General features: G+C 35.0%; 2 protein-coding genes across 2 annotated transcripts; one reads left to right on the top strand and one right to left on the bottom strand.

Moving 5' to 3' along the window:
* The first annotated feature begins 3,985 nt into the window (after window positions 1-3,985).
* On the top strand, window positions 3,986-5,190 carry LOC101509321 (uncharacterized). The gene has a single exon (XM_004503420.4). The coding sequence runs from the start codon at window positions 4,288-4,290 to the stop codon at window positions 4,882-4,884; it is 597 nt and encodes a 198-aa protein (XP_004503477.1). The 5' UTR covers window positions 3,986-4,287; the 3' UTR covers window positions 4,885-5,190.
* Window positions 5,191-8,223: 3,033 nt separating this feature from the next.
* Window positions 8,224-11,273, bottom strand: LOC101509635 (pentatricopeptide repeat-containing protein At1g10270-like). Its single transcript, XM_004503421.4, has one exon. It carries the CDS (start codon window positions 11,145-11,147, stop codon window positions 8,505-8,507), a length of 2,643 nt encoding a protein of 880 aa, XP_004503478.1. The 5' UTR covers window positions 11,148-11,273; the 3' UTR covers window positions 8,224-8,504.
* Between the last annotated feature and the right edge of the window lie 1,952 nt (window positions 11,274-13,225).

Consider the following 13,225-nt stretch of genomic DNA (forward strand, 5'->3'; position numbering starts at 1 on the left):
GGACACTCTAAAGAACTCTTCTGCACATAGGGCGGACGTGATGATGTTCTTAGCCTTCGCATTGAAACCAACCTTCTTCTTGTCATCATCTGACCAGTCGGCTCTAGGCTTGATAATCATTGAGTTGTCAGTTCCTGCAATCTTGGGAATGTACGGACCGTTTTCAACAGCATCAAGGATATCTATGCCACTTGCTTCCAGAAATATGAGCATTCTTTGCTTCCAGTACATGTAGGCTGTACCGTTGAAAGCTGGTGGTCGAGCTAACGAAGCGCCTTCTCCCAGAACGTCAGTTGAGGCCATCTTCTTATAAGTTTTACCTCTCAAGAAGTTAGCTCTGATACCAATTGTTGGTATCTTGACCTCGAAATAACAGAAAATATATCAGTTTTCTTTACCAAATTAATCAGTATCAAGTGCACAGCGGAATTTAAATTTTGAGGCATGCAAAGTTAGCAATATAGAAAATTAAAGAGAGAGAGTTAGAGAAGAAAACACAGAGATTTATCCTGGTTCGGTTGTCAACAACAACCTACGTCCAGTCCTGAAAATCCAATCGGATTTCAGATTTTCTTCTCCTTCAATAGAAAGAATCAATTACAGATTGTCCAGTTTCCTCCCTGAAACCTATCTATCTTAATGATCTCTTTCCTATTGAATACCCTCTGATCCTTGTAGATACTCGTCAACCTATCACAGAATCACAGTGCGACTCTTTCTTGTTGAACACTCTTCACCCAAGAAAGTAGCCACCAGTTTCTAGCTGGCTTTCTATCAACCCTTTGATCCTTGTAGACAATCGGCAGCCTAACACAAAATCAAAGTACGACTCTTTCTTGTTGAGACCTCTCACCCAAGAAAGTAGCCACCAGTTTCTAGCTGGATTTCTAGCGTTCGTTTTGGTTCAAAGATTTATTACAGAATGAATAAAAGAAGTAAAACAAAAGGGTCTTCAATCTTTATGAATGTTGCTCCTCACGAATCTGGATATTCAAGGAATGTTCATGAGCACATTATCATTTCTCTTGGATTGTCAACAAACTGTATTGTAATCTGTAATCACAATTATGAAGTTGTTAGTTTGTTGTTATGAACAGTTGAGAGCATTATGAGAAATTATGAAAGTTATGAATTGTTATGAAAAAGTTATTAGAATAAAGATTGAAAGACAGTTTATATAGTTTCTGAAAAACCAACTACGCAATCGATTTCCCAATCGATTTTGTAAAGTTATAAAAGGTGCTAAATCGATTTGCCAATCGATTATCGCGATCTTGGTTTTCTTTAATCTTGAAACTATACAAGCTAATCGATTTACCAATCGATTCTTTTAAAACCACTTTTCAGTATAACATGTTCAGACTTGTTGGAATCGATTGCCTAATCGATTTCTGGAAAACTGTTTCAATAAGAGTAAGTTCAATCGATTACTCAATCGCTGTTCCAACTCTCAGAGTTCACTGTGTTTTCAAAAAGTTTATTTCAATCGATTTGCCAATCGATTGTGTTCAAAACAGTGGCTCAGTTTTTTTGATGTCAATCGATTTGCCAATCGATTTAATAGCATGTTCCTGAAAAGTTTTTACCTGTTGTTTAGTTCAATCGATTTCCCAATCGATTGCAACCAAACTATATCAAAATTGAAAGTGTTAACAATAGATTGTCCAATCGATTGTATTTGTCACAGGTGAGGTCATTTTTCAAATGATACTTTGTCAATCGATTTGCCAATCGATTCCCTCAGCACTGGAGTGCCACTGTGACTCATCCAATCGATTTACCAATCGATGTGTTACCATCAGGTTTGATTTGTGAAATGTTCAATCGATTTACCAATCGATTACTCTCCAAATCAGAGGCTACTGACTTGTGCAGTTTTCATTTTTAATTAAGCTAATCGATTGCCTAATCGATTGCACATTTACAAACACTTAAGATTTCCTTACACCCTTGTTGTGAAATCGATTTCCCAATCGATTTACATAGTCTGAATTCAACTTTTGTTGATTTCTTGTGTTCCAAGCAATTTGATCCAAGTGTGTGGGATTGAATTGGTGTTCCTGAAATTTTGCTCAATTGAAATATTAGATTTATCATATTAAGTATGAATATTGTTGAATTGTGAATTATGTCAAAATTAGGAATCAAAGGATCAAAATCCAACAAGAATTTTATTTAATCCATGTAGTCGGTCTTACTTAGTGAGATAAGACTCAATTGTTGTTGTTTGTTATTGTATTAAATCAGTCTCTAATTTCGTCATCAAACTTATATTTATTTTTTGCCTCTATATCATTTCATCGAATAAAGCTAATAACACATATTATTTTGATTGACTAAATACACATAAATTTCATTAAATTTATATGAAATCAGTATATTTTAGTTAAATTCGTGTAAATTTTATTCAATCATAAAAAAGGTGTTAAAGGGCATTAACACCCCATTGGTTCACAAAATTGCTATTTTTGCTAATAGTGCGTGTGTTAACTAAAGACTTACGATACGTTAATAAGGTTTCCTGTATGAGTTGGGCATCTACAAGAGAATGCGACGTTTTATGAGTTGTCGCTGCTATTTATGATTCACGGCTGCAACCTTTGTCATGAAATATCATTAAGTGTTCCATTTTGGAATGGTTTGCAACTGTGTGATAATGACACGCGATACAATATACATCTGGAGTTTATTTGACATGTTAATCAAAATCCAATGGTTCACGACCAACAAACACAGCACAAGCAATAACTAGTATACAATGAATATTTATTTTGTTGGTTGGTTGGAGCCATCATGCAATTACACGATTGTAGTGAAAAAGATTGCAAGATCACTATGGATCTCTTGTCCTCTGAGGCATAAATCGGTTTAAACTATTGTAATATGCGGAATTGGATTGGCCATTTCTTCCTCTCTATAAATCAATTAGTATATAATCCAATCAAAGTGTTTGTTGGACACAAAATCTCCTATCAACGGGTATGAATATATTATTTTCAAGTTTTATATTGATTTTTCTCTTTCTTTAATTCCAACACTTACTACACATTTCAATTGTATTTTATAGAGTTCAGCAAAATGAAATCTCACATTTATATTTCTGAGTGCTATTATATTATTACAATTTTTTTGGCAAGAAAAAAAAATATTAATTGGTATTATTTTGATGAGTCTTATAATACAATTCTTTTTTTTGAAAATAAAATAAAAATTAAAGTCGCATTTCCATATAGTATTATTTATTTTCACCGGACAAAATTGTCGTTTTGAAGACTTTCAATATGTTGACAGATTACGTTTACATGGAAATTGGAATTCTTTGCATATTAAAAAATGATCGATGATAGTTACGAAAATGCTGGGTTAATTAATTAATGTTACACAGTTGAGATTAGATGCGTCATTCAGTAGCTTAGTCTTTACGGCAATTTCTAATCCTTGACCCCAAGAGCAGAGTAGAGCACCACCCATATCATCTCTCCATTTAATTATGATATGCTACATTTATAATTTGATTGATTTACTCATTAAATATCAGCTCCCATCAAATCATGGAACCTACTATCTCAATTTCCATGTAATGCACACACAATTTCAACCACTTATACTCGTCCCTTATATAATGAATCACTTAATTATATATAGGAGTTTTATTTCTTGAATATATTATCCTAAAAATAGTTTTTTATAAAAGTAAATTTACATACATTTAGTTCTATTTGATTTTTAATTAGGGTGAATGTTATGGTAGACTACCTGTGAATCACAGGTGATTTGAAATTTAACAAACGACAATATTTCTCAATTTTACGGTTGAGACAACGATTTGATTGATGTCAATTAAAAAAAAATATCAAATAAAATGAATATGTTTTACAAAAGTCAAAACTCAACTTATCAAAGTGATATTAATTAAACAATCATCTTATTTGTAAATATAAAGAGTCGTTAACTTAAATCTAAAAAGTGCCGTAAATGATTATTAGAATTTCAATTTACTTATAAACATTGGTTCATGTTGGACCATATCCACCTTAGAGGTCGCCTATAATTAGCTCCAAATAATATTCCATTCCATTAATAAGCAATCATGTTGCTTGCATTACATAGCATAGCATCCATTTAAATAGCTTTCCAACTCCCTCAATTAAAGCTCATCGCAGACCAAAACACATTCTAATCAATCTCTCCCTCTCGCTCCTCTTCCTAGAGTTTGTTTGTTTATGTATTTAGAAAGATAAAAGCAAACAACATAAACATATACTACTATATACTCATCACAAAACAATGGAAATTAAGACAAGCCAACCAGTGGTAGCAAAGAAGTTATGGAACATGATACGTGTATTATTATTCATGATAAGAAAAGGCATAGCCAAGAGCAAAACAATGTTAGACCTCAATTTGATTCTCAAACGTGGTAAAGGCTTAATCAACACCATCATGTTCAACCACCAACTATATTATTCCTCCTTCACATGTCGCTCCCACAACACCGTTAACTCCTTCATATCTCCCTGTGAATACGAATTCAGCTGCAGCAACACCCCTGCCAACCCTCTCCACCACCACTCTAGCCGCCGCTTCTCCAAGTCGCGCCAAAGATACATGAATAATAATATTGCTGTTCAGAAGATGATTTTGAACAATGAAAATGTGGCTAATTCCCCTTTGGTTACATTGCCTGGTTTTGGGAAGAGCCCTGTTGGGAGACAACTGAGGGTTACTGATTCGCCTTTCCCGCTTAAAGACGAAGAAGGGGATAGTCATCAAGTGGACATGGCAGCTCAAGAATTCATTAACAACTTCTATAAACACCTCAACATGCAAAATAGAGCAATAGGTTCTTTTGAGTCGCCATACAATTACTTATGGGACAGATGAATATTCAATGGATATATATTTTTCTTAATTTCTTTTCTGCCCCTACAATCTGACTAGCACCTTCTACATACTCTGCTATGTAATCAAAGTTGCAGTATCAGTTTTAATTGATCACTTGTTTAGTGAAATCATGTAGTTACTGCAGATGACTAATCATGTGACTTAAATTACTTTGAAATTTGATTTATTGTTTTACTGGGGAGTGTGGGAGGTGCTTGCCATGGGGGCTTATTTTGTGTATTTAGTGTGTTTTACTTTGTTTTTTGCAAGTGTTGCCAAGATAATGAAATGATTAAGAAAAGGAAATGATTATCAGCATTCCAATCAAAACGAGAAAATCAGATAAAAAATAACAATTAAGGAAATGAATATTAATTCTAAAAAAGGAGAAAGATTTAAAGGAAATGTGTTTGTGCTTTTCTTCATCTCGAGGTTAGGAATTTCGCAACTCCCAATAAAGAGCTTTGCACCTACTTCAACTTTGCAAAATAAAGCAAAAGTGTTGTGTTGGTTAAGTGCAGAAAATTACTAGTTTACAATGGGTTGGAAATTGGCTTTATGTGCCTCTTTATGTCTTTCTTGTCTCTGAATTGGTCTTTTGACCTTAAATATGTTCTTGTTCTGTCAACAGTAGAAATCAGCACTCTTAATTCAAACACACATCTACACCAATGTTGGTTATGTTGTTCTTGATAAATAGAACATATGTCCTGTTCACCATAATAGATTGATGAGCTACAGTGACACGGTTTATGCTCTGTTCTTGATAAATAGAACTTATCCTTACTTTCTGTGTTACGAATTTCAACATCACTTCCTTTACCAGATGTAAACTGCATTGAGACAAAATCTATACTTGTTGTTTCTTCACAAATTAATCAAATGCTATTGTAAAATATTTTTTTTTTTGCAAAGGGTTATTGTAGAATTTAATTGTTGAATAGGTATGCAAAACATATTTTATTTCAAGCATTTAGACAAAATCTTATAGATCTTGTGACATGTTTTGTATTGAATAAATAATTCTTTTAAAATATTTAGTTTTTACTTCATGAGAAGACTCATAGAGCTGTTACAACTTCTGCATCAACAAGATGTTAAAGTATATTTTGATTTAGGTGAAAAGACTACAATTTTGTTTTTGTCAACAATATCTTTGTAAATTGCAGTCATTGTAGACATGCATTAATGAAAAAATATAAAAATGAACATTCCTACTGTGTACTATATATGTATCACACCCCACCGCATACGTATTCACGAAGTATCCCAGGCGTATCGGGCATCATATTTTTTTTAAGACAATAAATTTTTGAATACTTCTAGGATACATATCCGGTTGTATCCTAAGAGCATCGGTATCCAATGTGGATGTCTCCTTTTAAGAGTATTCGCCCAGGTGAAACCATGAATTTAGGGTTTGTGTTTGCCTAGATATAATAGGGTAGTGGGTACCCAGTATGTTACTGGTTTTAAGATGCAGCAACCGTGTACATTTTATTTTAAAAAACGGGCTGGGTCAGTTTTTAAAATAAATGGTGTTGATAATGATGTTGTTGAAATAAAAGACAGACAACTCAAGTGCTTCCAAGTTTCAATATTGAATGCAAATAAAGGGGTCAAATATTGTTATCAACCAGCTATATAATACCTATTAGCCTACAACCATCAACTGAGAAAAGGACAATAACAACCAAATTCTATTCATCGCTAGGTGTGATTGGTTCTATGAATCAAATAATTCCATTGTGTTTTGTACTTTTGTCCAAAATCAATTCTTCAAAGAGGCCACTTAGATCTATCAATGAAGAAAAGAGCAAAAAAATACATACTATGTTGCATCAAATAGTATCAAACTTCACGGGGAAAAAACATTCTTCTTTGCTTATCTGTTTTAGAAAATAACAATGCAAACAAACAGTTGTGAATGACCTGAACAATAAAAACCTATATCAATTACTAATATAAGATGAAACATGATCTTTAATATGTAAAGAATCCTAAGCACGGCAAGAACAATTCTAACATGAGAGTGCAAGCCTTATTTTAAGGATGCTAATCAATTTGCAATAGACAGTTGGTCACGAGCCATAACAAAAACTACAGATATTGAAGTAATGCAGGTAGCCAGGTACTATTTTCAAAGAAAATTTAGCAAACTAAAAGATGTGAGTCTTGAGGCAAAAGACTTGAACAAAATAGAGTCATTCTAGACAAGAAGTAACTTTGATTTTTAGAAAAATGTTGAAGAAATTCATGTCAGAGCCTCACAATCATTGCAGCTTTCAACTACATCCCCTTGATGTTTTGTTCATTCTGCCCTCCACTCACAGACCTATGTTGTGCAGATGGTGATACTTCACAGATACTAACTTTTCCAAGCCAGTGCCTTTTGGTTTCCTGAGTACAATTTTGTGTAAGTAACAACAACCCATCATCCTTTATAGATAACACGTCATATACAAACATCAGTTCTTACACAGGACTTCTCTAACCTCAAAATTTGTTGCTTACAAAGCCTAAGTTCAATCTTATGCGCACATACCTACCTGAGATTCAGCAGGCACAACACATTGTTCCACCGTCTGTTTTTGCCTACCCAAGACAACCTTGGGTTACCATCCATTCAAAGCTACAGAAACATGTCGATAAAAACAAATCATACAGAATACATACTAAAGTTACCAATGCTAATTAAATGCAATAGGCATATCGAATACACAACAGGAAGCCAATCGGCAGATTAAGAATACACAACAGGAAAGACAACCATGCAGTAGCCCGACGCTATGCCTGCAAGAGTTAGACTACCACACAGTGGAAGTGAAGCAAACACTAAAATAAAATGTACATAGTTTATCAGTTGCAGGGTCTGAAAAAGTTTATTTGCCAAAATAACCAATACACTCACCAGCTTTATTGAATCCACCCAATTTCCATTCGATGATAAAATCAAGGAAAGTTGCATGACCTCACTATTTTTCCAGCATAGTAAGCCAACCAAACAAACCTCACAGACTGTTATATATCTGGCAAGATATCTGCTCGATTCCTATACATTACTGGATAAATGACATTCCGACTCCCTTATGCTTCAGGTGTTCTTCCGCTTAAGTTCAAACCATGACATGTTCAAAAACAATTGTAAAACTGATGCGAACATCCTTAAACAACATAGCCTAACACCCATTTGAACCAGATGAACCAAAACTAAATTGGCAAAATTTCAGCCCCAAAACAAGACAATATATTAATAAAAAGGAAATTGATAGCTTGCTCAAAGTAAGGAAAAAAAATAGTAAGATAAAGAGAACAAAATTTAATAACTCAACTACCAAAGAAGGGGAAAAATAGCATCAATACATTTGAATGCCAAATTAAAATAGCATCAATACACTTTAAACAGTTTATCGATTCCGTAACATGCTGTGCTGGATTTTGAAAGTTGAATTACAAGAGTAAATTAAAATAACATGTCATACAACACCTTCAATACATGCTCCGGACCAATAAATTTAAAAGAAAAAATTATTCCTGTATAAACTCAGAAATACAAAATATAGATTAAGTCTTCTCTAAATAAAAAATAGAGCCAGCAACACTAAGAATTAGCTTGAGCTTCAACGATAGACTGCAACCTGTTCGGGGACTTCCGATTGCTGTTGATGTGATTCTTCAAAGTGAGGAGGGGTTCCTGATGATGGGTGATATGGTCTTGTAATCTGAGAAGATGTTCCTGGGGCTGTATAATATGGCATTGAAGTTTCAGCTGATGATCCATATGATGATTGAGATGACCCTGACATTGGAGGAGTTGGTCCTGACGACGGATGGTGTTGCCCTGACATTGGAGTAGTCAATCTTGACGGTGGATATGGTTGCTCTGCCATTTGTTGAGGCCTAGATGGTGGTCCATAAGGTTGATGTCCTACAAATTGAGTTGAAGGTCGATATGGTGTATTAGGATTTGCAGTTGTCTGAGGAGATACCCTTTCCATATGAGGAGGATGTTCGTATGGAGGGTGGTGAGGCTGCCCTGTTGATTGAGGAGAAGGTCCAGCTGCTGGCCCTCGCAGCCCAGTCATCGGAGGAGATACTCCCCATGGAGCTTGATGAGTTCCTGTCGTTTGAGGATGCAATGGTGGGCGTTGCTGCCCTGAATTTTGAGGTGGATATCCAGAGGGAAAGCGATAGTTGTGTCCTCCAGCCATTCGAGTGTCATAGTGTGGTGGGGGATTATGTCCTGCCGTGTGAGCCGGAAACCCAGAAGAAGGGTTATTATGTGTTCCAGCCACTTGAGAAGGCAGTGTTTGGTATTGCTGAGGTGCTGTCATTTGAGATGGAAACACAGATGATGGGTTATGAGTTCCTGCCACTTGAGAGGGTGGTGTTTGGTATTGCTGAGGTGCTGTCATTTGAGATGGAAACACAGATGATGGGTTATGAGTTCCTGCCACTTGAGAGGGTGGTGTTTGGTATTGCTGAGGTGCTACTTGAGAAGGTGGTGTTTGGTATTGTGGTGGTGGGCGCTGTTGTGGAAAACCATTAGTTGGGTTATACGTTCCTGCCATTTGAGAGGGAGACCTTGTCGGTGGTGGTGGACGTTGCTGGTATGCAGGTCTTGGTCGGTTGTATCCAACTCGGTTCATATCTAGCAGTCTCTCAATCTCCTCACCCCTCCCAGCATTTTTAAAAGCCTCAGTCACAAGTTCACGCAAGGCAGAAGTGAGACCAACACCATACCTCATAACCTCGTCCAGCAACTCTTGGCTTTTATCCAACAAACCTTCAGCACACAGTCCCTTGATCACAACCTCATAGCAAGACGGATCAGGCTTGGGATCTTTTTCTCCCATTTTGCTCAAAATCTGAGCACAATCAATAGCTTTACCATTCTTAATCAATTCGTCAAACACCCTGTTACCAAATGTAGCAACCACCCTCAAACCAGCATCCACCATTTTGTTGAATATCCTCAAAGCATCATCAATCCTATCCACTTTCAAATACCCATCGATCAAAACCGTGTGAGTAGGAACATCTGGACTCAAGGACTTGGAGCACAGCTCTTGAAACATAGTCTCAGCTTCAGACAACATCTCATTCTCACACATCCTAGATATAATATTTCGATAACCAGCCACATCCATTACAAAAGGCTTAGAATTAGGCTTGGTTCCAACCTTCCTAAAAGTGGCAACTGCTTCATCAACCCTACCAAGCTTATAACACTCATTAACCATCACATTAAAAGTATCCGAATTAACAGCCTGAAAATTAGGAGGGGTATGATTATCCAACATCTGATCAAACAATGCCCAAGCCTCAGTTTTCTTTCCATGCTTAAGCAAAACCTCCAACAAAACATTACAAGTTGCAGGTGTCATCCTAAACTCACGTGCCATTAAAGACTTATAAGAATCAATAGCCTCTTTATCTCTTCCCTGATTAAAGAACCATTCCATGTAAGTAGCATTCACAACACCATCATAAACCAGACACCTTTCTTTAAGCTCATCAAAAAGCTCATTAGCCTTATCCAAATTACCAAGTTCAAGAAAACCTAATATCAAATTGTTATAAACCAACGAATCAGCACCATGACCTTTGGTCAACATCTCACGCAAAAGGTCGACAGCTTCGTCAATGCGACCGGTGTTTATCAAACCTTTTGTGAGATGACGATAGGTAACAGGGGAAGGACTGAAAGGAGCGTTAGCGATGATGTGGCGATAAATCTCAAGTGCCACGTCGACACGGCCTTCATCACAGTGAGTATTGATAACGTTATTGTAAGAAACGATATTGGGAACTAGGTTAGATTGATTGAAGAAGAAGTGGAAAAGAGCAATAGCTTCGTTGTACCTCTTCGCGCGGTACATAGCAGCGATTATTGCGTTGCAGGTGAACACCGTAGGTCGAGTCATTGAGAAAACAGAGTGGCGTGCGATGGCGGAGGCGGCGTCTAGGTCACCGGCGCGAATTAGTGATTGGACGCGGTTGTGAAGGTTCAGTCGAGGTCCTACTAGAGCTGATGTGGAATCAGGAAGGCGAGGAGCGTTGGGATCGCGTGAATGATGTTGCTGCGGAGGAGGACGGATTGCGTTTAAGGGAGGTTCGATACGAAGGCGGCGCTTGCGTTGACGTCGGACTGCTGCAGCTTCTTCGGCGGAGGAAAATGCGAAGGAACGGACAGTGATGGAGATGGGACTGACGGTGGTGGAACGGCGGAGAGAGCGGAGGAGAAGGCGGCAGAGTGACATGTTTTATTATTGGAGCGGGTGGATGAATGAATTTGAGAAGCAAGTGAACTCAACTCACTTCCTTCTTCACTTCTTCTATGTCGTTTCTAAACCTTCAATCTTAAGCCCTAACATCCGCGATAAAAAATCATTATATTTTTTTGACGCATTTCTAATAAATAATAATAAATTCTGTAAATTTCCACTTATACCTTCTAGCATTTAACTTCTTTTTTTTCCTTTCAAAAATTAACAACTTTTTCTATTATTTTGTAAAAGAAATAAATATTTGCATTACCAATATTATGAAGTTTGCTTAAAAAAACAATATTTTAGATTTGACTTTAGATGAATCTTGTTTTAAAAATACTTTAAATCAACAATCAAAATCATAACTCATACAAAAATAAATTTATAAGATTGAATAAAATATATAAATTCAAATATAATAACATAAAATAAATTTAGGACACAAAAATATTAAAATAAATAAAAATGCAGACAAGCACGATTTTTGCTAGTAAACACACACAAAATGCTGACAGTAGACAGTAATAAGCTATACTATACTACCTTTACATATGAATATGAAAAGTGAACAAAATTGTCTTTATTATATTTCTAAACATACCCCTATTTTGCAAGTTACACTCACGTATTCATGAAGGTCTAAGTCTTGCTTGTTATGTAGTAAAGACGGGAGACATTTGTTTTCTACGTATTTTACAAACTCTTATTAGAAGACAAGCCAATAAACATCTATAAATTTTTTAGGCGATCACATTTCTTGCTAGTTTTTATTAACTTTCTCTTTTTCTTTTTAAGTGATGTCCCTATTTGTATTTAACATATTCTCATGAATAAAATAATATGAACATATTTTAATGAAAAAATTAGTAAAAGATTTGTGTTTTGGCATGGATTGTAAGTCAATGTGTAATTTAAATTAAGTTACACTTTTTCTACATAAAATTGATGTATTATAGAATATGTTGTTTTAGTAAACATAAATTTTCAACAAAATAAAAGTATTTATCTATCTAGCTTAGAAAAATAACAAATCAATTTATATAATTTATAAATATGTCATAGAAGAAAAATATTTAAATAAAGGTGAATCATTTGTCTTTTGTATGATAGTTAAATCTTTTATGTGAAGTTATTAAGTTATAGCTTAACTGACAAACGCCGATACTATTGGGATTCATGTGATAGAATCAAATATCGATGATCTAACTAATAACATGAAATAGAAAAGATAGTACTATTAAGTATGATGGTTGTTTCATCGTATTTAATTATCTGCCAGACTGATACTAACATTGGTTATCTACAAATATCAGTCCTATTTTTTTTAGAGAAAATTTGTTTTTTATCCTAATTTTATTTTATTTTTGGTTGAGCAAAATATTCAGTTTTTAAACTATTAAAAAGACTATTATAATTACATGTTGAATTGAATTTTTTTTTATCAATATTGAAACTTGTTTATTTGAACCTAAATGGATATCTGAAAGGTGAACTTTGATAAATGAATTTAGTGGGGATATTGATAGATAAATTTAGTGTAGAAAATAAATATTTTGATGACTTAAGCAATGAACATTAATAGTAGAAGGACTACTTTTGTATCTAGAAGGCCAAAATAATGCATTATTATTATTATTATTATTATTATTATGGACATGATTGTTAGTGTGGGCAAAGGTAGCCGATTGAAGCTTGACTGTGTACTTACTGCTAGTGATTTCTTTTTGTAGGATCATATAGAGAGGGACAATATTGACCTGAGCCACCTAAAGTTCCGTGTCTTTGACGAGGAGGATGGGTTTTGTTGATGATGTTGAACTCATTCTAGGTATTTGGTTTGTTTTTGTCTCAATGTAAATTTGGCATTATTTGTCTGATCTAAGGTTATTGTTAGTAGTTAGCAATTTGTGATATTGTGTACCACGTAGATTCAAAATCTTGTTTTTTCTAATTGAAAGTAGAGTTGTGAGTGATTTTTATTATTGCAATCCTCTAATAGAATACATGATTGACGATGATATTGGATTAAGATGTAGCTCATTGTCAATCTACATCATTTTTCTTTTCCT

Source organism: Cicer arietinum, chromosome 6 (genome assembly GCF_000331145.2).
Source record: "Cicer arietinum cultivar CDC Frontier isolate Library 1 chromosome 6, Cicar.CDCFrontier_v2.0, whole genome shotgun sequence".
Taxonomy (NCBI): Eukaryota; Viridiplantae; Streptophyta; class Magnoliopsida; order Fabales; family Fabaceae; genus Cicer; species Cicer arietinum.

Bases quoted from the DNA above. Each gene is read 5' to 3' on its own strand.
- LOC101509321 (XM_004503420.4), top strand. From the start codon at position 4,288: ATGGAAATTAAGACAAGCCAACCAGTGGTAGCAAAGAAGTTATGGAAC.
- LOC101509635 (XM_004503421.4), bottom strand. From the start codon at position 11,147: ATGTCACTCTGCCGCCTTCTCCTCCGCTCTCTCCGCCGTTCCACCACC.